The following is a 26,640-nucleotide window of genomic DNA, read 5'->3' as shown; positions in this document are numbered from 1 at the left end:
CCTGTTCCTGCCAGAGCAGTTTTTAGTGAGGCTTGCCACCCTGGCATGTTGTTCTTCGGTGTGCTGCCATGACAGAGCTGTGACACAGTGTCTGAAGGTCTGAAAGTCTGAAGGGCTGAGCAAAAACCCTCCCTCAACTTTTGTGTACAGGAGAATGGCTGGTGTACTCTCCAAGCGTGGCAAGCAGAAGTTTCTCCATGAGGGTTACCAGTACATAGTCAATAGGCACAGTGCTGACCGCTCATAGATATGCTGTCGCTGCAAGGAAAAAGGAGAATGCAAAGCGCGTCTCCACACAGCCACAGAGTCAGATGCATGAGCAAAGCCATGGGAGTGATGTCGCAAAAGGGAAAGTATGCTTCATACCGTTGAGGATCAAGAAGCGGGTGCTGGGGACAGTGGAGCTGCCCGCTTCGATCATCAATGGAGCTGAGCAGTGGACATCAGCAGCCATGCAGGGGAAGATGCCAAGGAAGGACACAATCCGTAAGGTGATCCAGAGATGTCGCAATGCAGTCTATGCAGTACCTCCCCAGCCACAACACAAAGCAGCGATCATTATACCGGAAGCCTACATGATCTATCAGCCCACACCAAATCAGCCGGAGCGCTTTCTACTTTGGGATTCAGGGGAGAATGATGAGAACTGCATTCTCATATTTGGCTGTGAAATGAAGAGGCAATGGGCTGGTGAAATGGAGAAGCCCTACGCAGATGGAACAAAGCTTTCTGCACAAAGAGTGCTCAGCCTGGCTCCAGCACTCTTTGTGCAGAAATATGTGGTGATGGCAGAGGAGGGAGGTTTTGTGCTGCCAGTCCTCTATGTCTTGCTGCCCAACAAGGAAAGGAGCACTTACCAGTGCATGTTTGAGGGACATGTGGCCTAATCTGGAGCCGACGTCCACTTCTATGGATTTTTAACAGGCTGCCATTGGGGCAGAGAGAGCAACATTTCCAGGCTCTTCATTCGATAGCTGCCTCTTTCATTTAGCCATGAATGTCCGCAAAAAGCTTGTTGCAGCAGGTCTCCTCCCAACGTACAATAGTGAGCCTGAATCCGCACTAGCGGCGTGCAGGATGATTGCGCTTGCGTTTGTGTCTATTCATGACCTATAGAGAGAGGTGGTCATAATGGATAATACAATGGGCCTCATTATGTACCGGTATAGTTTTTTCCTGGCGCCCGCGAATGGGCAATTACCGAGTCATTACGGCCTTGCCGGACCCAGTAATTGCCCATTCGCGGGCACCAGAAAATATTCTTCCCCATTTGAGCCCCGTAGGGTTCAATGGGAATGGGGAAGCCGGATGCACCGGTACCATTCGTGAATGGTGCCGGTGCATTCAACATGCTCTGCTCGCTCGCGATCAGACCTGGCGGGCGAAACGGCGCCCGCGAGCAGAACTCATAGTTTGCCGGTCCGGTAGTAACCACGCCCGTACCGGTGCAGTTACTACCGGACCGGCAAACTTACAATGTGGCCCACTGTCTGCAGAGTTGGTGCCGGTCCTTCACTGGTTTGGAGACAATAACTTAGGCCACCAGAACCCTGACCGCCGCCGTGCTGGGATCCCACCAGAGATGTGGTCAGTATATTAAAGAACTCGCCAGGACCAGGCATGGACTAATAACTTTGCTGGAGCTGCCCACCGCAGGATGCAGGCCAAGTTTGGCATGGCCAATCTTACAAACTGGAAATGTATAGATGGAGTTCGTCTGATACAAAAGGGTAGAGACCAGATCTATGAGGAATACATCTGTGGCAAATGCCCACCAGCAAAGCGGAAGAGGCGCCTGAACCAGAACAGGAGGGTGCAGAACATTGTGGCCAGCTATGGGGAGCATGGGGTTCTGTAGTACCTCTGCGGACCTGCCCACAATCATTCTAATGAATTAGGCACACATCTATTTGCCGCAATATTAAGGTATTTGTGCACAGTTGGCCTAATAAACGTAGCATCCATGCAGTAGCGTGTGTGTTGATATTGTCTTTTTATCTGGTTTATGTCCGCTTACCTTACTTTTTGTTTTTTTGTGGGAACATGAACTTATGTTACACCATATAATGCACAAAGCTGGAAGTTTGTGCCAAAAATAACTATAGGCAGGTGGTGTTATCACAGTCTATCATTATTAGATAGGTACTAAATCCAGTGGTGCAACTGGATCCTATTACTTTGCATCTGGGTAAACGTAGTCTCCCATATTGCCATTTTTTAAACTAGCAATGTGCACATTCTGCGAACATGTTCCGTTGCATACTCGTAAATGTAGTTTCCCATTTGACTCTGGGTATTGCTGTATTATAATAATATAGTTATCTATAAGCAATAGTTTTAGGGAAAAACATAATGGTAGAGATGAACTAGTGTTTCGTGGGCTTTTAGAAGGGCCTAAAACTGTTTAACTAAAACAGATAAATAGTGTATTCTCTATCATTATTAAGTTTTCTTTTTTTTGCTTCAACAGAAAAAAAAGTGAATGGTGCACAGGGATGTAAACTCAGGCCCCATGGGTTTAAAGGATGGTCTCTTAACCACAAGACCACATAATACTGTATCAACTGAAGATAAACGGTGTATACTTATCTGTCATTATTAAGGTTAGTTTAAAAAGGAAATGGTGCGCCGGTTCGAGGCCATGACAGTTTAGCGCTATGCAAATACATTGAAAGTGCACCACACTATGGTGAAATCTTGTTGCAGGTGCAGAATCATAGAAGTAGATTAAGAACGGGTGAAAACGTCGCTGGAGAGCCTAGCGATACATTCTCAGGACTGAACCAAGTGTTCTGGCGATAAATGCCATTGGGACACGTTTTCCTATTTGTAGCGTTTTAAATGCACTTCCTTACTGTGGGAAATTGGCCTGTTGAAAAAACTGCATTTCCTGATTGAATGCATTTAGGAAAACACCATTATCGATTAACAGTGGATAATGAAGTGCGATGGGCTCCAATGGCAAGGAAGTGGGGGTTGCTTCAGCGACCGCACTGTGCTTCATTTTCCTTCCCTGCTAGGTCATCAGTTTTGGAACCTGGAAGGACAGTGTTAATTAATTTTACAAAGCTTTTGGGTGCCCCATCCCATGTTAATTTCCGGTTACACGCTACTGGTGTAATAAGATTATCTTACCAGGCCTGCCTTCAGCCATTCGATGTATATGCACTCCGCGTTTCCTTCACTGAAGTCCTGTTAGAAACAAGCATTGGCAACGTCACTGAACTCCTGTTTAAAACAAGCATTGGCAAAGCCACCATTTTTTGCTTGTGCATAAGTTTAAAGCTTTTGCCGGGCACTGGTATTAGATGGCCAGGTACTCACACCTTTTTGGACCTACTACCAACAATGGGTAGTTAATACTACGGCTGTGCCTGGCAAGTGCCTTTCTCATGCATACACAAAAGCCCAAAGTGTTGGCATTGCCAAGGCTTGTTCTTCCAAATGGTAAATCAGGTCCTTAGACGATTAACAGCTGTGGTATAGCACACATGCTCATTCAACACAACAGATGTTCAACACTGTTCCCCAACTGCATTTGTTGCTCCTTTTGAAGATGTGTGCAACCTCCCATCAGCCTGGCTCCTCCCAGCAAAAAATACAACATAACAATTTGAGGTCGTAGTGCTTTATTGTAGACTGTAGAGGCTAGACTGTTATTCGCATACATGAGCCTTTGTGCATGGTGTCTTATTTATTTATTTATTTAGTCATTTGTAAAGAGCACAACATCCGTAGGCGTCAAAGCGCTGTTTGCACATGAAAACAAAGGTATAAGTATATTTAAAGCATATTACATTGGGAGGTAGAAGTTATGATCAGCTAAGAGAAAGTATTATTGATATGTTTAGACAGGTCACAAAAGTGGCGGCGGAGAGCAGCCGGAGTCAAGTGCTGGTTCAACAGCAAAATCTTGAGATGCTTGCACAAGACCCAATACAATGGTTCAGTTCCGAGTGCTGAAGGTAAAACGTTCCAATTCCTGGAGGCAATTACCAGGAAGCTTATCCCTCCGGCTCTTTTTAGTCTAAATCTGGGGGTGATAAGTCGGTTTGCATACACCGAGCACGTGGGTCTTGCTGAGTTTGCTTTAGTGAATTTGCACGTGAGGTATTATGTATGGGGCATCGTTAGTGAGACATTTATATGCGATGGCTAGGGTTTTGAAGATGATTCTTTTGCTAACAGGTAGCCAGTGCACACGTCTTCTCACGGCAGTGATGTGTTCTCGTCTAGGGAAGTTCAGGGCAGCTCTAAGTACATTATTCTATATTACCTGTAGCTTGTTGATTTTCTGCAAGGAGGATCCAGCAAATAGGGTTTTGCAGTAGTCCAGTCTTGAGCCGATGAGTGCACGGGCAATGGTGAGACAACTGTCAGTAGAGGGAAAGGGTCTGCCGGCATTGATTAGCTTTGTGGTGTAGGCCGCTGAGGAGGTGATCGCATTGACTTATCTTGTTAGCCACAAGGTGGAGCCAAGGTAAATCCCTAGCATCTTAACCTCAGGAAAGACCGGATGGAGAAGCCGTCGACGATAAAAGATTTGAAAGCACTGTCCAGTGTATTTAGTGATGTTTGCACACCAACCAGGATGATTTCAGTTTATCCATTGTTGAGGCAAAGCATGTGGAAAGCCAGCAAGGCCTGGATGGTTTGGTAGATTGAACTGAGTGGGTAGGAGTCTGTGGTGTAGATGCCGGTATACGCATAAGAAGTTGCGTATTGTCCGAATAATTCATGAAGGATGTGTCTTGGGTGTCTAGGGGGTCAAAAAAGGGTTTGGTGAAGATATTGTAAAGTGTACGTGATACACAACAGCCTTGGGGTACTCTGCAGGAGACCAGAGCTGGGGAAGCAAAAAAGACTTGCATGGATCTGTCAGACAGAAGGAGGCGATCCAGGTAATGGCTTCTGTGGAGAAATGCGCAGCGGATTGAAGGTGTTGGCACAGGATTTGGTGGTCTGACAAATCGAAGGTCGCTGACAAGTCCAGGAGGAAGAGGGCAATCTTCCTGTGTCCTTAATTTCATCCAATTGATTTTTTTAAATCTAGCAGTGCTGTTTCAGTGCCGTGGCCTGGTCGAAAGCCAGTTTGGCGTAGGCCAAGAAGGTTGTTATCTTATAAGTGTGACTGAATTTGTAAATAGGCCACTCAGTCTAGTATTTTTAAGAGGAATGGGACAGTAGAGATAGGCCGGTAGTTAGTTGGGATGGCTGCGCCAAGTGAGTTTTTTGAGTAACGGTAGAACCCAATGCGTCTTTTAGCTTGGTAGGTACTATACCATAGGCAAATGAGGAATTGATGAGAGAAGTCATGAATGGGGCAAGGGCTTCAGAACAGTCCTTAATCACTGCAGCTGGACATACTTCTCCTGCGTTGTGTTGTCGCTCTAATCATTTTTTGGTTTTCCGCTAGGTGTAGAGCTTTCTTCACCTCCTTGATGGCATATCTGCATTGTAGTTGTATCTGTTTTTTTACATGGGAAAATTCAATGAAGTTTACAATTTCCCTCTTTAGCCTTCTAATATCACCATTACGTTTATGTTTAATATCCGCAATTTCAGCATTAAATTTGCAGAAATGTGAACTTACATACTCTTTTTGGGAGTTTACTATGGCTTCTAAATGCCGTTTTACCATGCTTGTGTTCAGGTCTATGAATTTTTGTTTGTTCCAAGACAGGGGTGGAGTGATCTCATTACACCACATGTCCCGATTCACCAAATAAGCTAAAGTCTCTGCATATTTTAGGATTCCATCTAATCGACTTAGGATGTTTATCAATTTCGACTAGTGCTAGATGTGTAACTTTCGTATGCATTTCCATGAGTACTTCTAAGTTTAGATTCAGCAACATGTTATCACTACAGACCTTGTTTTTGTACCTGAATAGGCTTAGATATTTTCAATAGGGTTTCATATACAGCAATGTAATCAATCAATGAGCTTAGTTTCCCTCTGAACCATGTGCATTGCCTCTGATCTTTGGCAAGTGGAAGTATGTGTATATTCCAATTTTGAAGGAACTTCAACCAGCAGTACCCTTGTTCGAATGCCCCAGCCGTGTGTACATTAGTTGTAGGTGTTAACTTAAACAGGGCGGAGTCCTTGAGGATGGAGTTAAAGTCACCACCCAGAATTACCCTGTGCTTTTCATTCCTCAGGAATTCCATCTATAACATAACATCTAGTTCTTTGATTGTACAGAGATGTGAGCTATGTGTCGGATTACTATACAAGTTGATCAGTATCACTTTGGTGTGACCACACGTTATTTCAATAGCTAATAAAGCATCAGAGGAAGAAATGAAGTTTGCATCCAGTTTCATGTTATTATTAACAAGCTTCAGTAAACCACCTGATGGACGCCCAACCTCACCCCGAATAGCAGGATGATTCAATGCCTGATCACGACCTCGGCGGTAACGCTAACGCTATTAGCGCAGGGGCTATTAGCGCGACCGCCATAGCCCCCGGCGCTAATAGCGCAGGATCACGAGTTGGGCGGACTTGGAAGACCCCATTCCCCATTGAGCCCATTCGGGAATGCCCCATTCCCCATTGGGCTCAATGGGGAAAATTTGCGCTCTTACCGCCGGCGGATTTCCCGCCGGCGGTAAAAGCGCGAATTTTCGGCGGATTTCCCCCCAGCCAAGAGCTGGGGTGAAATCCGCCAAAGCCCTGATTCGGCGGACCCTTAAATCCGGCGGTAATAGCGCTACCGCCGGATTTAAGGGTTACCGCCGAGGTCGTGATCAGGCCCAATGACTTAAAAACATCTACATTAGTGGAATTAACAGCCATTGTTTCTTGTATCATAATAACGCTGGAATTGGGTGATATCGAATTATTCTTAAAACATTTCTGCAGATTGTTGAAACCACAGCAATTCCAGTTTATTATCAAAATGGTTGGGAGTTAAGTGTGACTCTGCATAGTTTGAGCAGATCCAGCATCTTTCAGTAGTGTTTCCAAACCAGCCAACCCTTTGATGGCATTAACTACAGAGGTAAGCTGGGTTCTGTGTCATAACAGTATCGGCACTCAAATTCACAACTGCAATTGTGGAATTTATTGACTGTTGCACTTGAAATTCTATGAATGTTGTCACCTCATTCATGTCTTCAAAACAATACAATTCATAACCCAACATCTGGAAATTCTTGCTTTATTCATATAACATTTTTGCAATTAGAGGGGTCTGAACCTTACATAGCATTCTGTTATTATTAACAATAGATAGTTTAATCCAATTCGATATCATGGGTGTTTAAATTCCTCAAAGTCGGTATTTTTTTAAACATATTTAGTAGATACGAGAGATTAATTCTGTCGTTACCATGAGTTTGTGGGTCACTGCTCCATCCGATGACCATGTGCATTTCCTTAGGAATGTCATCACAGACCTTATAGCTAGGGAGTCTGAGTGGTACTCTTTTAAACAACCCACACTACTCTCTTTCCACCCAGGATGAATCTGTGGTTGCTGTGTCCCCCCCCTAAACCCCCTGTATGGAAGTTTTTTGACTTTCATTTGAAAACACACTTTTATCAACATTTTCCGTAAAGGTAGTTGTCTCTGACACTCAGCCTGGATGACTGGAATTTCACACATTAGATTCTCAGGCTTGGTATGTTTAGAGATATATACAGCGGTTCTGGTTCTAATTTCGCTTCGGGACCTGACAGTGTAATTATTTCCTCCTGATCTCCATTACAACTGTCTCTTTTGTAGTTTATTTTTAATTTTTTGTAACTTGATAGAACCCAGCTAAATTCGATTGTTTCATGGTATTTTTTTGTGTCTTAATGGCATTATGAGTACAACTTGTAGAATCTCCTTTGACGGGTAGCAAACATTTCACTACCTGTTTATCGTCTTCATCCATTTGTACATCTCCTGAGATACTCGGATGTTGTATTTCTGTACTACTCATCTGAATGTGTTCTTCTTGAATTTCCATTTCAAGGTGTGCACGCGATTCTGCATCTAGCTGACTAGGGTCCAGACCATTTCCATGTGACACCTCTTTCACTCTCCCTTTGATATTATTTTCTTTTTTTTAATCAAACTGTTTTTCTTAATTTCTGTTTGTTTTTTTAAATAATGTCATAAAAAATGTTTATTTTCTCCTCTCGTTTTTTTGCTCTTTGATGTAGTTTTTTTTTGCTTTTTTGGACATAAAGAATTTCCATCCCTGGTTAATTGCAGGCTAATTTCCTGGAGAGTCTACAATCACCTCATCCTTTTTTATACTTTCTTGTTGATCCATGAATGCCGTAAGTACAGAGGGACTGTCAGGAGTGGGAAGAGCTGTAACCCCTGAATCCTCTTTAGTTGGCTCACTTTTAGGAGGAAAACTGGGTACTTAACTCCTCATCATTTCCTTTGTCATCCAGTTTTCCAAAGACAACAATCTCTCATGATGTAATTTTGCTAACTTAATGAGGTCAATCTTTTCGATCGCCTCTTGCGTTGGAATATATGTATCTAAGGTTACACCCGATGTTACATTTCCATTGCAGGGAGTCTGTGTGTTGATATCTGTTGTAATGGTCTGTGTTGCTTGTGTTATCATAATACCAGAATGCATATTAGCTGAGTGCTGTATTGAAGTGTTGGTAACCATATTTGCATTGAGGTTGGCCTGAAAAGATGCCATACCTTCCTATGCCAACATGAACCCCTCTACTTTGTTTAACTTTCCCAATATCTCAGCTAAGGATCCTTTCATTTCCCTTATTGCAAAGTGTGTAAATTCATGACCTTTGTCCAAGAGGTTCAATATGCGTGTTAGTACAGGGAATGTGTGGCAATTCTGTTAATTTAAGTCAAGCATGGTTTCATCAGTAAGGTTATGGGAGGAAACCCCCCTTGCTGCTGTCCAAGTGGGATTATCTGTAGTGCCATTATTGTCCCTTGTCAATGGATCAAACTGCTCATAGGCATTATTTTGCCATTCTTTGGGCATTTCCAAAAAGGGAGGTGGATGAACAACAACATCTGCCAATACAACCTTTCCCATGCTAAATTTGTCAGCATGTGCTCTGTTGCAACATGTATCGCCTTCCTTATTACTATGTAGGTGTACAAAATCCCTTTGTCTTCTTGGTGTGGACACTGGAGTGGAAGGACCTGATGATAGACAGATACGCCTATCCAATTCAGCCATAATCACAGGGGCTAACATCGAGATATCTGCAATCTCACCATTTGTTATGTTTTCTGGAGGAAAAGAAGACTTGTGTATTGGATCGATATCACTAACCAGTACATCATCTACAATATGTTGTGTACCATTCAATTCACTTAAGTATGGTATATTTACTTCAGTCTTAGAAGATTGGAGGATTTGATGTGGCTTATAGCATACATCTTGTTCTTCAATGTGTGTCACTGAAGCATTATATGGGAACTTTGATAATTGAGGAATTATAGATGGTATAGAAAAGGAAAGTTCTCTTGTCACATGATCTGTGGAAACATCTGAGATCCCACCCACAGATACTATGTCATCCCTAGTTTTGTTTTTCGCAGAAGCAATATTCTTTTTTTCAATCACTGCCATAAGGCGTTTACCATTTCTGAGGCTAGTTTCCATGTTAGTGGGAGTAATATTTCCCAACAAGATAGAATTGTACACCAACTTGTACAAATACAGAAAAGGTTTACAGTAGATTAAACCATACTATTTGTTAGCACAGAGCACTGCAAATTTGCTAAAGTATAACCTTTGTATGCTAGTACAAATCAGTGCTTATAAGTGAGGCTCAAAAAGTTCACTGACCCACCGCCACCTCAAGCTATGTTAACGAGTTGTTTTTACAACAGTTTTGTATGAGTGGCAAATTCCGCAGTTAAGGACTACTTGGGGCTCAAAGGCTCAGAGGCCCACAGTCACCACAAGTTCCTTCCTTTCAGAGATGCAGAAGACCACCTCACATACACTGCTCTCACTATGGCATCTGACCAGGGAGCTCTACGACACTGAGTCCTCAATCACCCTCAAAGTGCTAGATCAGTATAATTCCACAGACAACTTTCCAAGAGGTATTTAGGCTCAAGGCACTCTGTATGCCGAGGTACTAAAGGGTTCAAAGGCTCCAAAGCCCGCAGTCACCCCAACTTCTATAGTACCTCAGCTACAAAAAAAAACACATTACCACCAGTGTGATCTCTATAGCAGATATCAAGAAGGCTCTAAGGCTCTAGGCACCCAAGTCGCCTTCACACACCTAGATCAACACATTGTCTCAAACCTATTTCACACGACAAGTTTTGCACATGTGATACTTTGTATGCCAACATACTTAAGGGCTCCAAGGCACTGAGGCCTGCAGTCACCCCCAAACTCCAATTAACACAGGTTACACAACAAGCGCACCGCGAGACTCTATAGTTCTATGAACAGAGTCATGTGAATGCTTTGAGGCTCAGGAGTTATGAAAGGCACACACACTCGCAGGTGTCAGAACTTGTATGGTTTTCCTCATGTACACAGTATGCGCAGACACTTCACTGTCCTCACGTAACATTGCCACATCCGTTCGAATACTATTATAATTCCACTCCTTTAGGCAAATTCCAAAGCCAGGTAACGTGGACCACTCGACCAATGAACAGCCGGCTCAGACGTTATTATCAGTACCAGCCAAATCTTTTCCAATGCTCACTTGCGGGAGATTATATAACAGTGCGCGTCCTTATTACTTTGCTTTATAGTCAAAAAAGAAAAATAGAATTGCATCAAAGTTTTTTCAATAAGAGCTTCCAGGAGTTCGAACTTGGACTATAAGTGAATTTCACGTGCTTCTCAATTCTGGCAAACTAAAGATAGCCCAAAGGTTATGTGGGCTCACAGCCACTATTCCAATCAACAGTCAACAGGCAAAGCACACGAGCATCTAGAGCTTACCGTTCTAAATGTTTGCCCGCACGACCACTGCAATCAGGTCCGGTGCTCCTCTGCTTCACAAAACGCAAACAGAGAAACACACTACTGGCACACTGTGCAGCGCTCCACGCATGCGTGGTGTGTTTATAGTTCACTGCTGAAAATACGTAGAAGTAGAAGTAGGACTCCTCGTTTTGTAAATAGAGCAACTTCCTTGGCAAAATACACAGAGCTCCCAAAGGACACAACCTCCTCCCAGTAATCACAGAAACACACTACTGGCACACCGCGGCAGTCCTTTTGAGGAGGTGCAGCTGGTAGTGGCACTTCTTGGCAACGTCTGAGATGTGTGGGGAGAAAGAGAGAGTGGTGTCGGAGATGACACCAAGGTTTTTTACCTTGCAGGAAGGTGAAGGAAGAGGGCCCAAAGTGGGTGGCCAGATGGAGAGGGAAATCAGGGCAGGGGCCCCAATGAGAAGGATCTCCGTCTTACTGGCATTAAGACATAGATCATTGTAGGCGCATGTGACAATGTGCTGGTTTGTCCATGTCTCTACATATGTTTCTGCACAGTGGGGAAGCCCTATTAGAGCCTGGATAGATACAGGAAGTAACACCTGTATGGACTTTCCTCTAATCAGATCTGTGTTTTGGTATCCTAGGACACCAGAGGAGGTGGATTCCAACGGTTACAGCTAGGCGTACTGAGGAACAGCTGATGAAGAATATAAAGGTTTGCTGGACTAAGTCTGCGCCATTGCGTAGACTTCAGCTGTTGAGGTTTTCGTTGAAGAAATGACGACTGAAGCCGTCGAGTTGAAATATGAGGAGCAGCGCTGTTGCGCTCCAACATAGTGAGTAAGTCAGCGACCGTTGTCACTCGTAAGGTAGCAGATAAGGAGATGGCGCCGTGACGCTTCGACGGAGGAGAGGAGCGTCCTGAGAGGGAAGACCGGAGTCACTTGTCCGAACTGCAGAAGAAGAAGAAGAGCAAGCTCCGGAGGATTAGTCGCGGAGAGACGGCAGAGGGGCGGAGCCGAAGCACCGACTGCCATCCGCGTTGTGAAGAAAACGAGACACCCGCTTCCCGAAAACTGTAACGTATATGTGGCTGGAGTGAAAAGGCAAGAAACAGGTGATGAGACACGATACCAGATGGGGAGAGAGCCGCCTAAGTAAACTCTGATGGGAAAGACTGTTTATCAACAGAGCCGTTCCCAAACAAACGACGTTATTGAAAGGGTGTTATCACAAACATCTGAACTCAAAGTGTAATAGTATGGATGTGCAAACGGACTTCCTTAACAAGCTGAATTAAAGCGTGGAGAGACGAAAACAATCTTAAAGGCAGCTGTGAGCTGGAAGGACAGACGAAAGTTTTAAAAGAGATGAACAAAAGAAAGAATAAAGTCTAAATAAAGACAGTAAAGGGAAGGAGATAATTACATGAACATTATACACCGTGAGAACTTACCTGTTTGGTATTTTTTTCCTTAGCTGTTACGAACTCTGACTTGAAGACTGGAAGAGTGAAGAAGACATATCCTTTTTCTGGTTTACCTAAAGAAAGAGTAAGGAGAGTTGATCAATAAAAGAATTGGGCTCTCTTTTAGTCCAAACAAACTACTTATTGGCTGAGATCTCCTTCTTACAGTAATACATATCAGAAGTATCACAGCGCACCAATACTGTATCATGGATAGACATTCAGGAATGAGTGAGAGAGGAGGCTGAGGAGAGCCTGAAGGAAAGCCGAGTGTCATCCTCATAATACTGAAAATTAGAGACGGTAGAGATCAGGTGGGCCAAAGGGTTACGTTTGACAGACAGGTACGTTTGACAGACAGTATTTCTCCTCACTGGTGGGGGGGTGCGGGGGTGACTGAGTTCTCTTAGCGGTAGGGAGTCCCTGGCTATGATGGCGACCCTGCCACCTCTAGCGGCTGTTCTGTCCTTCCTGTAGATGGTGTCATTGGGAGGAATGGCTAGGGAGAGGGCTGGGCCTGAGGCAGCATGAACGAATGACTTGCAAATAGTAAGCACGGCAAGATTATTGGCTGTGATTTGACCAGAGATGTCTGAGGAATGTGCTGAGATAGATCTTGCATTAACCAATGCACCCTTTAAGGTAGGCACTGTAGGCGAGGTGACTTTTCTAACAGTCGCTCTTATTGTTATATGTGGCAGCTGGGTGTAATCAACATTATTGACCGGTAGCTTAGGCTGGGGGTTACAGTGGGAGTCATTGGCAATTAGTGCGACTAAGATGGAGGTGTTGATAGCGCTGCTGCTTCGGAGCACGTTAGTGTGGTCATGACAGATCTTATCCTGGTAGGTGTTAGTATGATGCCTATAACATCATAACATCCCAGCGCTAAAACATACCGGAGCAAAGAGGCCCCTGCGCCCTGTTTTCTACCAATACAATGAACTGCATCCTCACACATGGCAATTAAGTTCCAGGAATGTAGGCAGCAGTGTACGAATGATGCCTCAATGATACAAACGATGCAAAAATTAGAAGCACCCTGGACTGATGCCTTGGGATTCCGTACATTAAATAGTATATATACATACATTAAAAAAACAATCTGCAATTGTTTATCGATTTTTTCAATAGCTTCCAGATACATATAGCATTGCAGGGTAAGTATACAAGTTATATGTGTATCCCTGCAGGGAAGCACAACTTGTATACTTATACTGCAAAGACATATATATTTGCACAACTAGAACAACAACAAAAATATATATTTGATAGCTATTCTAATCAAATAAAATAATGAGAATTAGGGTATCAGAACCCTTGTCCCCAGTCTTCATGACATAGCACATAACCACAAGGCTAAAAGAAGCTTGTGGCTTGGCGGGAAGTAAAAATACCTAACAATCTTTTACAAGTGAACATATATGCAATTGTAGGCTAAGTATGACACTTGTGCCTATTCATACACTAAGTTCTCTCCGGGCTTGTGCTTAGGTTCTGGGCCTTGAACTCTACAGGTTATGCTTCCCCTGCAGGGATGCACATATAACTTGTATACTTACCCTGCAATGGTATATATATCTAAAGCTATAAAACCAAATACAAACGTCCTGCAGTCACAAACCCTGGCCTACCAGAGTTCAAGGCCCAGCACTTAACCACAAGGCCAGAGAGCACAGTGTTTGAATTGGCTACACTACAAGTGTGCCGGTCTGGCAAACATTTCATTAATTCTGACCCCAGCCTTTTTTCCGGACCGGCACACTTCAAGTTTGCCTGTGGGGACCACAGATCTCCCGGCAAATAAATGCCTGAAACACCGGCACCGTTACTAACGCAAGTGGTTAGTCAGTAGCAACGAAGTGAAAGAATACCAGTTGGGTATATCGTCATGAGAAACATGGATTATGATGAAGAGGATGTACAGTACTATGATATTCGCTTTTCATCCCAGTTTGAATGGTACTTCCTCCCAAGTGAAAGTCTCTTCCCATTCAATCTCTGAAAGCTGGAAACAGAGAATTGTGGAAGAGGTGGTTCCCTATGGCCACTCCGAGAGAAGAGAAGGCATTTAATGGTGTGTTAGGCAGCGGGGTAATTGTCTCCCGAGTGACTTAGGCCAGGAAGGGCGAAATGAAGTAATGAAGGTTACTGGTAAGTAATTGAGGCATGAAGCAGCATGCTCCCAGCTTCAGTGTGAAATTCCATCCCTGGCTCCTGATTGTTCTTTCAGGAATCTGGTCATATATCAACCGACTGAAATCATCTTTTTTTAGTAAAGAGATGAACTGGGTGAGCGTAAACATTCATGCTGCTAGCAAGATCCAAGCTTAATAAGTCCCATCTTGAATTCTTTAAATACAAAAATAACATTGAGGTAATCACCTGTGACACCTTTGAGAAAACCAAATAATGCCGTAGAAATGTGCTAAAAGCCCAAAACTGATGCCTTCAGTTGACTCACTCCTGGAGGCAGCCATCTCTCCCGCTGTCTCAGATGAGGCCACGGCTCCTATTACGCAGTGTCAATAATTGAATAAGGTGATCACAGCAGGACAGTTTCTACAACTCTGAGAGCGAATGGCAGTTGTTACAAAGGGACATTCATTGACTTAACTGTTGCCAACTCTGAAGTATCGTGATACAATTCTGAAATGGACTTATCAGCAAATGGTACAGGTAGAATGCTTTTTTTGCACGATATTGTGACCTTTTCCCCAGCTGTGTTTCCTTCTTGCGTTCCATCCTTTCTTTTCGTGCCTTTTTCCTTTTACTATTGTATTCCTTTCCTTACAATATTTTCTTCCTTCCATTCCATATATCAATTTCTCTCTCTCTCTTTTCCCATTGTTCTTAATTCTTACTTCATTTGGCCATGCATTTCCTTCTCTTTTCATCTTTCTTTCTTTCCTTCCCAGGCGTCATTGTCTTTAGTTCCCCTTTCTTCACTTTCCTTCTAGCTTTATTTCATTCAAACATGGTATTGCCTTTCATTTGTTCTTTCTATTTAATTCTCTTTGTGTCCATCTGATTATCTCTTTTCCTCCTGTGCTGTCTTTATTTCATCCATTTTCTCCCTTTTCTTTTTCCTCCATATGTATGTAATGTTTCCTTCTTTCATTCTGTTGTTCATGCATTCTTTTCTTTCATCTGATAAACACCAACAGCACCACCACTTTTACATTTTTTCCAGTTCTTTTTATGTGTACAGTTATCTAGTGGATGAGGGATTAGAAATTCTGCCAGATTTAAATTAGATCTTTGCCACCCCTGTTTAAGAAATGTAGACCAACTTTAGTTCCAGACTCTAAATATCATTATCAGTTCAATCATTTATCAGCCCTTCCTATGACTGCAAGCATCTCCTCCAAACTGGAATAAGATGAAGGCTGGAAGTACTACCTCTAAAGGGAGCCCAACACACAGCACAATGGTTCACACTGTAGCAAAATGCATATTTATTAGTTATTAGCTGATATACCCGGCGTTGCCTGGGATTTTATTTTCTTATAGGTACTATTTGTTAGAAATACCTTAAGGTCCCAAGCCGCTTATCGCTTGATGTGCTTTGTATGCTGAAGTAAACTGCACTGAGAATGGGCACGTGTGGCTGGCGGGTATACCCCGGAGCAGATGTGGAGGGGAGGCAAGAGTTGGCGTGCTGCAGCATACTGGGACCTTCTGTGCGCTCTCCCCACCTGCCACCTCACCCTGGAACGGTGCAGTGCATTGCGGTGAAAATGTCTCTGAAACGGTGTGTCCTAGGGCTTTGAAATTAGGTTTTCAAGGTCCAGTGAGGACCTTGAGTTTTGTTTATCGCATCAAGATGCTTGCAATGAGCTCTGTCCAGTCCTTCTACGATCACCTTGATATTCCGCCACTTCTAGGCAACCGTCTCATATGTGCAGGGGCTGAACTCTGGGCAATGGGGTGGGGTGTTCAAATGTCATGTAGACAGTAATGTATGAAGGGGCCTAACAGGCAGCTATGCAAAATGTGGTGCAGATTGGTGCAACAGTGTTGAATTATATAAGGAACAATGCTTCACCAAGCCACAAACATTTTTTGACTTGTGCTGAAATCTGGGGAACGGGGTGGGGTGTCCAAATGTCATGTGGCCAGTATTGTCCGGAGGGTCCTAACAGGTGCCCATGCTAAATGTGGTGCATATTGGTGAAACGGTGTGGAATTGTATAAGGCACAATGCTTCACGACAAACCCACACACTTTCACTTTTATAAATATAGATTAAGCCCTTGTTCATCCAGCCATTGAATGGACATACAGTATTTGTCTTTGCCACTTGTAATTTTGGCCTGCACGCGATGCACACTTTGCAGTTATAAAATAACTTAGAGGCTCATACTGAGTCTGGTGGTATATGTTAAAAGTGTTGGTAACCGAATTACTGCCACTTTTACCATACTGCCATATTAGGAGTCTTTGCTAATTCCACGGGCGGAATTAGCCCCGCCGGAATTACCGGCAACATATGGCAGAATTAGCCCTGTGCTAATTACACGAGCGGACTTACCGGTGAGAAACAAAAACAGTATTCGCGCCGTATTACAAGATGAAATGCCACCAAAAATGGCCAGTAATTCTGCCAAAACACAGTGCAGTTAACTCCACCTGCGTCAGGCCCTCACCCTGGACCTTAACTGACAACCAGCTAATCACCCAGTACCGGCTGAACAGGGAGACCCTTGCTGAATGGTATAGACAGCAGGTAAACATTAGAACTGCCTTACCCCTGCTTCTGAAGCTTGTGTAGGTCCTACATTTCTTGGCAACTGGCACCTTCCAGCACACCGTGGCATGCTGCATGGTATGTCGCAGCCCACATTTTGTAATTTGCTTGTGCAGGTGCTGGAGGCACTCTTGCGCCATGTCTCCTGGCACATCTCCCTGCCAACTACCCCAGCACAGGAGAATGCCATGTAGGCACGTTTTTAAGCAGCAGCCCACATGCCCGACGTGATTGCCGCTCTGGACTTCAGCCATGTGGATACCCAGGAATCTGAAGAGGTATACTGCAACAGGAGGCAGTACCACTTCCTGAATGTACAGGTCACCTGGGATCCTGACCCCCTCATTACACACTGCTGTGCACGCTTCCCTGGTTCCACCCACAATGCCATGATCCTGTGGAACGGCACACTGCCTGGATACATGGAGAGACACAGAGGGCAACGGGCATGGATAGTAGGTGAGTACATCCAGTATCTGGCACTCCTTGCCCACCGCATCGCCGCTCTCTGCCCTAATTTCCAGTGCTATGCGGACGATACCCAGCTCATTTTCAGGCTACCCTCAGCCTCCCCCTCTCCTTCCCTCATCTCTGACTGTCTGTCTGCTATCCAAGAATGGTGTGCCGCCAATGACCTCTGCCTTAATGCCAGTAAGACTGAGATTCTACTCATCGGTACTCCCACTCCCTCCTTCCCTGCAGCTCTCTGGCCTGCCTCCCTTGGCCCCCTCCCTGCTCCTACCTGCAAGGCAAAAAACCTTGGGGTCATCTTCGACTCCACACTCTCCTTCTCTCCTCATATTTCTGACGTCGCCAAGAGGTCACACTACCAGCTGCACCTCCTCAGAGGTATTCTTCCCTTCCTCTCCTTCCCCCAGAAGCTCACTGTCTCCCGAGCCCTGGTTCTCTCGAAGCTGGACTACTGTAACAGCCTCTATCTTAATCTGCCTGCCTCCACTCTCCGCCCTCTGCAACTCATCCAGAACAGAACTGCGAGACTTGTCCTTGGCCTCAAGCCCAGGGACCGTATCTCTCCAGGACTGAAATCTCTACACTGGCTCCCAGTGGCTGCGAGGATAAAGTTCAAAACCCTCTGCATTGTCCACAAGGCCTTCTGGGGCCTGGGTCCTAAATACCTTCAACTCTCTCTTCCCAAATATCTTCCTTCCCGAGCCCTTCGCTCATCCGCCTCCAACTCCCTCAGGGTTAGCCGCTTCTCGAAGCAACGAGCTGGGGGTAGATCTCTCTCCGCGGCAGGGGCCTCCCTCTGGAACAGCCTTCCTGCCTCCCTGAAACTTGAGGAGAACCATCTCCGGTTCCGGAAGCACCTCAAAACCTTCCTCTTTGCTTCTGCTTTCCCTCTCCCTCTCCCCTGCTGAGCGGCTAATTAATTTTCACTGAAGCTGCACTGATCCTGCAATTGGACCACTCTAAACGGCCTCGGTCCTGGGCCCTGCCACTCTCCACTTGCACTGATGCCCTGGAACCCCTTTGCACTGCGGGTCTGTCTCTGTATCCCTACAGCCCCCCCTCCCCCAGCATTTGTTCTGCACTTACCTCACACTTGCCACCAGCTGTCCCTATTTATTTATTTATTACGTACGCCTCTTACCTTGTACTGCACTTCCCCCCCTCCCCTTCCCCTTGCACTTTTCCCCTCCCCTACCCCTGCACTTGCGCGATCTGAATGACACCTGGCCTAGTAGGATCGTTTTCTGTCTCCCCTTGTACCCCCCTCCCTGCCTCGTCGCGCCTTGAAACACTTGTGTATATGCGCGTTACAAATACCATATCATATCATATCATAAGTGCCATCACACAAACTGATCTTGTAGCACCAGTGAAATGCCATGTGAATGTGAGGACATTTCCACAACTGGTCAATGCATGCCCTGTCAAGGCCATATACATGCAGGAACTGCCCTCTCACCCCACACTTGACAGCCAACAACCCACAGGACTAGGGCATCCTGACAATGCAGTAGTAAGACACCAATGCATATTTCCCCAGCAGTCAATCAACACACACACACACAGGAATACAGCAGCCACAAAGCAACATTAAATATCCCTACACATGGAATGACCCAGTTCAACACTGCACATTGACAATGCAACACTGGCAGAAAGTAATGCCATGTACTCAGGTAACCGTGTATGTCAGCCCATTATGGAACAATCGCAGATGCCACAAACCTACACAAGTACAACTAATCACCCATCAGGGCACATGCATGAAAGCAAGGCACAGGCCCAACACAATCAACATGCATTCTACTATGCCAATCACAGACCATGAATGCGACAAGTGCTACCTGTGAGCTGTGTACATGGTGTAACACGACAATGGTGAATGATTCCACATATAAGTACTTTGATGGTAAATCGTGTTGCATGACAATTTGTGTAAAATGCATGCACAGAGTGTCTCTCAGCATGCCGTTGGAAAAGGCAACACATCCACAGTGCATGTTGACTGACACCTTTGACCTATGCCCTTGCCGGGTACTCTGGATACCCCCAGTTACCATGGCTGATGAGTCTTGTGCGGAATCCTCATATGCCACAGGAGGTGGCCTACAGCAAGACACGCGTGCAGATCAGGCTGTGCATCGAACAGACTTGTGGCCTGTTGAAGGGTCGTTTCCGGTGTCTACACCAGACCGGAAAGGCATTGATGTACAGACCAGAGAAGATCGGACACATTGTTCTTGCCATGTTGCACAACATTTGCCTCAGGCGTAATGTTCCCCTGCTCCCTGATGAGGACATGCCACCCTCAGAAAATGAGTACTCACTACCTGCGGGTGCTGTGCTGCCACACAGTGAGCAGTAAGAGGGTAGGGATGGTTGTCTGGTCCGGGCAAGACCTCATAGACAATTTATTAGCATATTGTTAGCCACATTCTACACACCTCTGTATTAGACCTGGGGGAGCCAGGGAATTCATGGGTAGGGTCGAGCCAGGGCCGAGCCTGGGGGTGTGGCTTGGCTCTTAGGGCTCAACACGAGGCGAGTCCAGGCAATGGCTGCACAATCCGAGGGGAGGGGTGTGTGTATCAGGGTAGAAAAAGGGGCTATCGGGAAGGAAAGGGATTGGGGGCTACACTGTGATGTGCTTTCCCATATTTTATTCTCTACGAAGCTCACTGAATAACATTTCAAATCTCGCAAAACTTCCAGTGTACAAAGATTTGCCTTAAATTTGGTTATTTAGAAATACTACTTTTAAAGAAATAAAAATAAAAGCTTGTTTGAAAAGAAATGCAATTTGAGCCTGTTTGACAAAACGATTATCAATGCAGGAATAAAGGCACGGGGCTGTTGCAGGACAGGCATGTGCCTGGCGGGGAATGAATGACCGGGTGGACGCGGTAATGGGTGGTCACATGGAGCCGCTGAGATGCAGGACACATGGGAATACAGCCAGACACAGCAGCAAGGGCGCTGGGTCCTTCACGGCTGTCTGCTGGGGTGGCATCGGACACGCTGCCTGCTCTTCACGTGGCATGAAGGCACCCCATATTTCCAGACGAATTCCCCTGTGCCTGCTAATAAGTGTTCATCAAGGTGTCCAGGAAACCCAGGGTACCCTCAGCTCCTTCGAGAGCAAGCCAAATCTAGCGCCTTTCTCTCATGACTGGTGTGCAGATGCACGTTATCGTTATGCAGACCAGAGGCTAATAAGAATACATCTGTATATAGCGCTTCGTGCCGGATTCTAGCCGCCTCTAAATGTGATAGCTTATTTTTTGCGTGGGTGCCCAAGATAATAGTCGGCACTATATGTGTTTGAAAATGCGCTGTGTGGACTGGTTCTATGTCGGAGGAAAGCGCGGAAACTCGCTGAGCTATTTGGCTTATTTTGTGAGTCCTTTGGTCACTTTTCACTGGCTTTGCATTCAGCCCCGCAGCAAGGTCCCGATTCCTGCACCAATAACAGAGAGTGCATGCTTCTCAATTCTACGTTGTTGAAAAGAACGGCACACATACAGTAGCGTGTCTTTTCTTTTTTTTTGCAAGCAGCTGTGCGCCCGGTGGGGCTCGTGGGCGAGCCCTGCTTTGGGCAGGTACTGGCCCGAGGTGGGGGTCAGACCAGAGCCCGAGGTTGGGCTCGGGGTGGTCGGAGCTCCGCTGGGCTTGCCCAGCTCTACTCTGTATGCAGCCACATAATTAATTAAACTTATGCACACAGGAGCCCCCACTCCTAATGCAGAAGTTTCCTGCTACACCCACGTGTGGATCGATATTCGCCAGATGCTGTGGCCACTACGACCATCCCCATAGAAGCAACAGTGAGGCTACCCCGCATGAGGGGGCACTGTCATGTTGTTCCTATGGGTATACTGCCCGTCCACCTTGTTAGGTGGACGGACCGCCGTTGCGGTCCTTCTTCCCGTAACAAGGGAAGTGACGTTTGAGTGAGGGAGGGGGTTGCGGGGTTTCGACAGTTCCTGCCGTGTCGCTAATAAAGCAGGTTCTCACTACACTGGCTCCCGTGTGATATGTACCTCTGTCGGTTTGAGGAACCGAGCAAAACCTCACATCTGGCGACGAGGGGTGTGCTACACCCACCCGTGCCAGGGAGGCCCACAGTCGAGCGGTGTGCAGCGCGTCGGCGCACCTCCAATCCTGAGGCCCGAAGGCCCTGGAAGGCACGCAGAGGACTGCGGTCGAGTTGCGTGGCGCGTCGGCGCTCCTCTCGTGGAAGAGGCCCCTGCGCCGCAGGCAAAGCGGGCGCCGGCTCCAGCAGCCACGGACTACAGGAGTGCTCAACTAGCCATGAGGCAGACCCCGGCACACGCGCAGCACGCCGAGCCAACCCTGCCCCCCCCATCCACCACACGCTGTATGAGACAGTGAGGGAACCAGGGGATGGCGGGAAGCCCTGCAAAGGAGGGAAAAGTCCTTCACAGACGACTGGGCGCACCCACCACAGCCACACTCCACACGTGATTTATGAAGGCCACATGCTCCACGTGATAGCAACACGTATATCCAGGCTGAAGCATACCAGCACCTCTAGACACTACAGAGCAAAGGCGAACCCCGGACAGTGCACAGGCACCGGGCTGAATCAAGAAAGCCACCAGCACCATGTCATCTCCTGCAAGTCCAGTGGCATCTTCATCAGGAGGAGCAGGAGCCATTGCGGATGATCCCCCACAGGCACAAGGATCAGGTAACACCTCGCAAAACTTGCCTATACCCGGCCCGTTTGATGTCAGGGACACTCCAATCTGGGACCCAGATGGATCATATGGCTAAGGGACTTTAAGTTCTATGGGGGGGCAATTGGTCTAATTGATGACTCAAGGCTAAAAAACACCTTATTCATGACGGTAGGCCCAGCGGTCAGGGACATAGCAGAGGAGCTGATGAACATAGACACCGTCATATATGATGAACTCCACGGGAAACTTTCCGAATACTTCACTCCCCACACCAATATTGACTATGAGCGTCACGTATTCCATACCACCAGACAGGAAAAGGGAGAGTCACTGGACAACTTTGTGATGCGCTTGCGCATCAAGCTGAAATACTGTGAATTTCACAAATATTCCAATGAAGAAGCATTGAGATTCCAAGGTCATAGCCGGCTGCATATCACAACCATTCAGAAAACAACTGCTCCAAAAGCAAAGATCCCTAGAGGAAATCCTTGCATTAGCCAGAATGGAAGCAGCAGTAGAGTCGCAGCTGGACAGTCTAGGCAAGGTCACCATCAAACAACCATCATCCAACCCGGACACCATCAACAAACTCTATGCTGCCCCCTCACAAAGCGGAAAGCGTACAGATGCCACGTGCTACCGATGCGGATATGAATATCCACACGTGGGTGAGTGCCCCGCCATTGGACAGAAATGTGCCGCCTGCGGCGGAATGGACCACTACAGAGCCGCATGCAAGAACGCGCCGGGACCTGTAACCAACAGACCAAGACAACATGAAAGAAGGAGAAGCTCACGGCTCAGCCCACCCACAGAGAGGGGGGAAGAAGAACAAATAGGACCAAAATGAGAGGACAGGACCTGTAGAAGCTTGTACGCAAGAGAAGACAGAAAGTCATCAGACGGCTCCAGACGATCTCAGAGGAGAAGGTTCGTCCGTTACATTGAAATGCGATCCCCATCCGGCAGTGAATCCCAGTCATCAGAGGAAGACCAACGAAAGAAGGGGTATGTGTGGGCGCTCAACAATGCCACGGCCACCCAACACAGTCCCACGCTTACATTACAAGTTAACAACACCCCGCTTGAATTCCTCATCGACGCTGGGGCCACAGTCAACATCATAAGCGAACAGGCATACAACTCGCTTGTCAGCCCTCCGAAAATCAGAAAAGCCACGGTGGACATCTACCCATACGGCGCCACCACCCCACTACCCTGCAAAGGGACTATCTCAGCATGGTGCGTGCACAAATCACACGCTGCAAAGATTCCTTTACACATTCTAAAGACGGAAGCCAACAGTGGGTGTATTCTCAGTTTCAAGACGGCCGTCGAAATGGGTTTGGTGCACATATTATATCAACTCATGGCCCACAAATACTTTGCCAGACCTGATGCGATAGAACAAACATTTCCAAACCTATTCAAAGGACTGGGCAAACTGAAACACAGGAAGGTACAGCTGCATATAAACCCGGACATACCACTAGTTGCCCAACACTATCGAGGGATACCCGTGAACATGCAACGCCAAGTTGAAGAAGAACTAGACAAGCTCATCAAACTCAACGTCATTGAACCAGTCTCAGGTCCCACTGCATGGGTATCCCCCATTGTTCCCGTCCCAAAAAAGTCACCCGACGGATGAATACGCCTGTGCGTAGACATGAGGAGGGCCAACGCAGCTATTGAAAGGGAGAGACATCAGGCGCCCCGGATTTCTGATATGATCCACCTCCTCCATGGGGCACAAGTTTTCTCCAAACTGGACCTCACAAAAGGTTACCACCAGATTGAAATTGCACCTGAATCCAGGTACATAACGACCTTCGTCACACACCTGGGTTTATTTCAATACAAAAGGCTCAGTTTCGGGATATCTTCTGCAGCTGAAATGTTTCAAGACGAAATACACGCAGTCATCAGGCACGTACCGAACTGCCTTAATTACTCAGACGATGTTCTGGTCTATGGGAAGACGAAGGAAGAGCATGTCACAGCTCTTCACAGAGTGTGCGAAGTGCTGGAAGCGGCGGGATTAACGCTGAATAAAGCCAAATGCGAATTTGGGAAATGCTCGTTAAGTTTTTTCGTTCATATATTCTCCAGCAAGGGAATGTGGCCAGACCCGGACAAAGTGGCTGCCCTCAACTCTGCCGCACCCCCAACAACCGCGACCGAGCTTAGGTCGTTCCTCGGACTGGCCAGATACTGCTCCAGGTACCTTAAGGACTATGCTACAATCAGCAACCCCCTGCGCCCACTAACGCGCAAGGACCAACCCTACACATGGTCCACGGACTGTCAGATGGCATTCGAAGAGATACGGGATGCCATCACAAAGGCGGAGGACATGGCCTATTTTGACGCCAAACGACACACGGAAGTAGTCGTCAACGCCAGCCCCGTTGGCCTGGGTGCCATACTAACACAAATAGACCATCAGGCGCCCACGAACGTATACGTAATGGCATACGCCAGCAGGAGCCTAACCTCCATAGAACAAGCGTACTCCCAAGCGGAAAAGGAAAGTTTGGCAGTAGTATGGGCATGTGAGTATTTCCACCTGTTCCTTTATGGCAAGGAGTTCACCGTAATAACGGACCATCTGACCCTACTCACAATCTACGGGGATCCAAAATCAAGAATGCCACCGAGAATAGCCAGATGGGGCCTACGTCTACAGGACTACAAGTTTACCATCAAACACCGCCCGGGCAAAGAAGACAACCCCACTGGACCCGCCAGCCCTCAACCATCCATTGCAGATGAATATCTCAATTATGTTGTCCATCACTTGCAACCGCTGCCCGTGGGGTGGGCAGACATAATCACACAATCGGAGCAGGACCCAGCGCTACGCATCATACGCCACTGCATACAAGAAGAAAGGAGAGCACATATGCGGCAACAAGCGAGGCAGGAATCGGAGGATGTCCAAGAAGACGTCAAATACATAAACCAAGTCCGAGATGAACTCTCCATAGTCGATGAACACGTAGTCCTAAAAGGATGCAAAGTACTCCTTCCGAAATCGCTACGAGCCAGGACGATACAAGTAGCGCACGAAAGTCACCGAGGGGTGGTAGCCACCAAACGGCTACTAAGGCAGAAAGTGTGGTTCCCCAGGCTGGACGCAAGGGTGGAAGACATAGTGGGCAAATGCCCGACGTGTGCACAAGTGGCACCACCCCCACATCCAAATCCATTACATATGTCACCCCTACCGGGACACGTGTGGGAGGAATTAGCAGTAGATTTCTTTGGACTGCTGAGAGACGACACTTATGTACTGGTGCTAATAGACGAACACGCAAGATTCCGAGAGGCTCAAATCGTCGACAGCACTGCTGCATCGAGCGTCATCCCAGCACTAGACCGCATGTTGTCCACGTATGGAATACCCAGGATCATAAAGTCGGACAATGGAGCACCATTCATGAGTCAGGACTTCGAGAACTTCTCAAAATACATGGGGTTCCAACACCGAAGAATATCACTCAGATGGCCTCAGGCGAATGGCATGGTGGAAAGATTCATGTCCAACATCAAAAGAACACTACAAATAGCAGCCATACTCAATAAACCTTTTGAACAAGCACTTTATCAGTTCCTCAGGGAGTATCGACACACCCCTCATAGCACAATGGGAATATGCCCGGATTACTTGATGTTCAGACGACCGATCCAAACGAGGCTACCGGAAGACACCCACTCAGCAGAGGCCACACCGTTAGAACTGGAGGCCAGAGCCAAAGACGACACAGCAAAAGCCAAGATGAAAGAGACAACTGATCACAAAAGAAAAGCTCAAGAGTCAAACATCGAACCAGGGACCAAGTGTGGATGCGACAGCCGAAACAAAGAAAGGAGGACGCCATGTTCGCAAAAGAACCGCTGAAGTCACACAGAGAAAAGGAACGATGATCACAGCACAAAGGACGGACCAATCCTCAGTAACTCGGAACATATCGCACTTCAAGCCTCGGACAACACACCCACAAGATGTACAGGACAGATCTGAAGACAGTGGCGACGACAGAGGGCGAGACGCCCCCTATCTAGGAGATAGTGAGGCCTCTGACGGCGACGACAGCATAATGCAACATGAAGAGACGGGGCGGACCCTGAGAAAGTCAGGCAGGCCACAGAGAAGCCGCATAAAACCTCACAGACTCATTGAGGAAATGGAGTGACAAGAGGCAAGGACCTTGCACTTTAAAAAGGGGGGAGATGACATGTTGTTCCTATGGGCATACCGCCAGTCCACCTCGTTAGGTGGGCGGATCGCCGTTGCGGTCCTTCTTCCCGTAACAAGGGAAGTGACG

General features: G+C 46.6%; 1 protein-coding gene across 5 annotated transcripts in view; it reads left to right on the top strand.

Moving 5' to 3' along the window:
* ARID5A (AT-rich interaction domain 5A) overlaps window positions 1-26,640 on the top strand; it is a 214,062-nt gene that overhangs the window by 6,415 nt on the left and 181,007 nt on the right. For 3 of the 5 annotated variants that reach the window (XM_069619084.1, XM_069619080.1, XM_069619079.1), the window contains exon 2: window positions 3,852-3,965. The exons of the other annotated variants lie outside the window; for them this stretch is intronic. In XM_069619084.1, coding sequence (XP_069475185.1) covers window positions 3,942-3,965 — 24 coding nt within the window. In that variant the 5' untranslated portion in view covers window positions 3,852-3,941. The remainder of the gene's footprint in view (window positions 1-3,851; window positions 3,966-26,640) is intronic. 5 annotated transcript variants of the gene reach the window in all.

This window comes from Ambystoma mexicanum, chromosome 10 (assembly GCF_040938575.1).
Source record: "Ambystoma mexicanum isolate Mex_15411 chromosome 10, UKY_AmexF1_1, whole genome shotgun sequence".
Classification (NCBI taxonomy): domain Eukaryota; kingdom Metazoa; phylum Chordata; class Amphibia; order Caudata; family Ambystomatidae; genus Ambystoma; species Ambystoma mexicanum.
The sequence above is the reverse complement of the archived record's forward strand: the minus strand, read 5'-3'. Positions and strand labels throughout refer to the sequence as shown.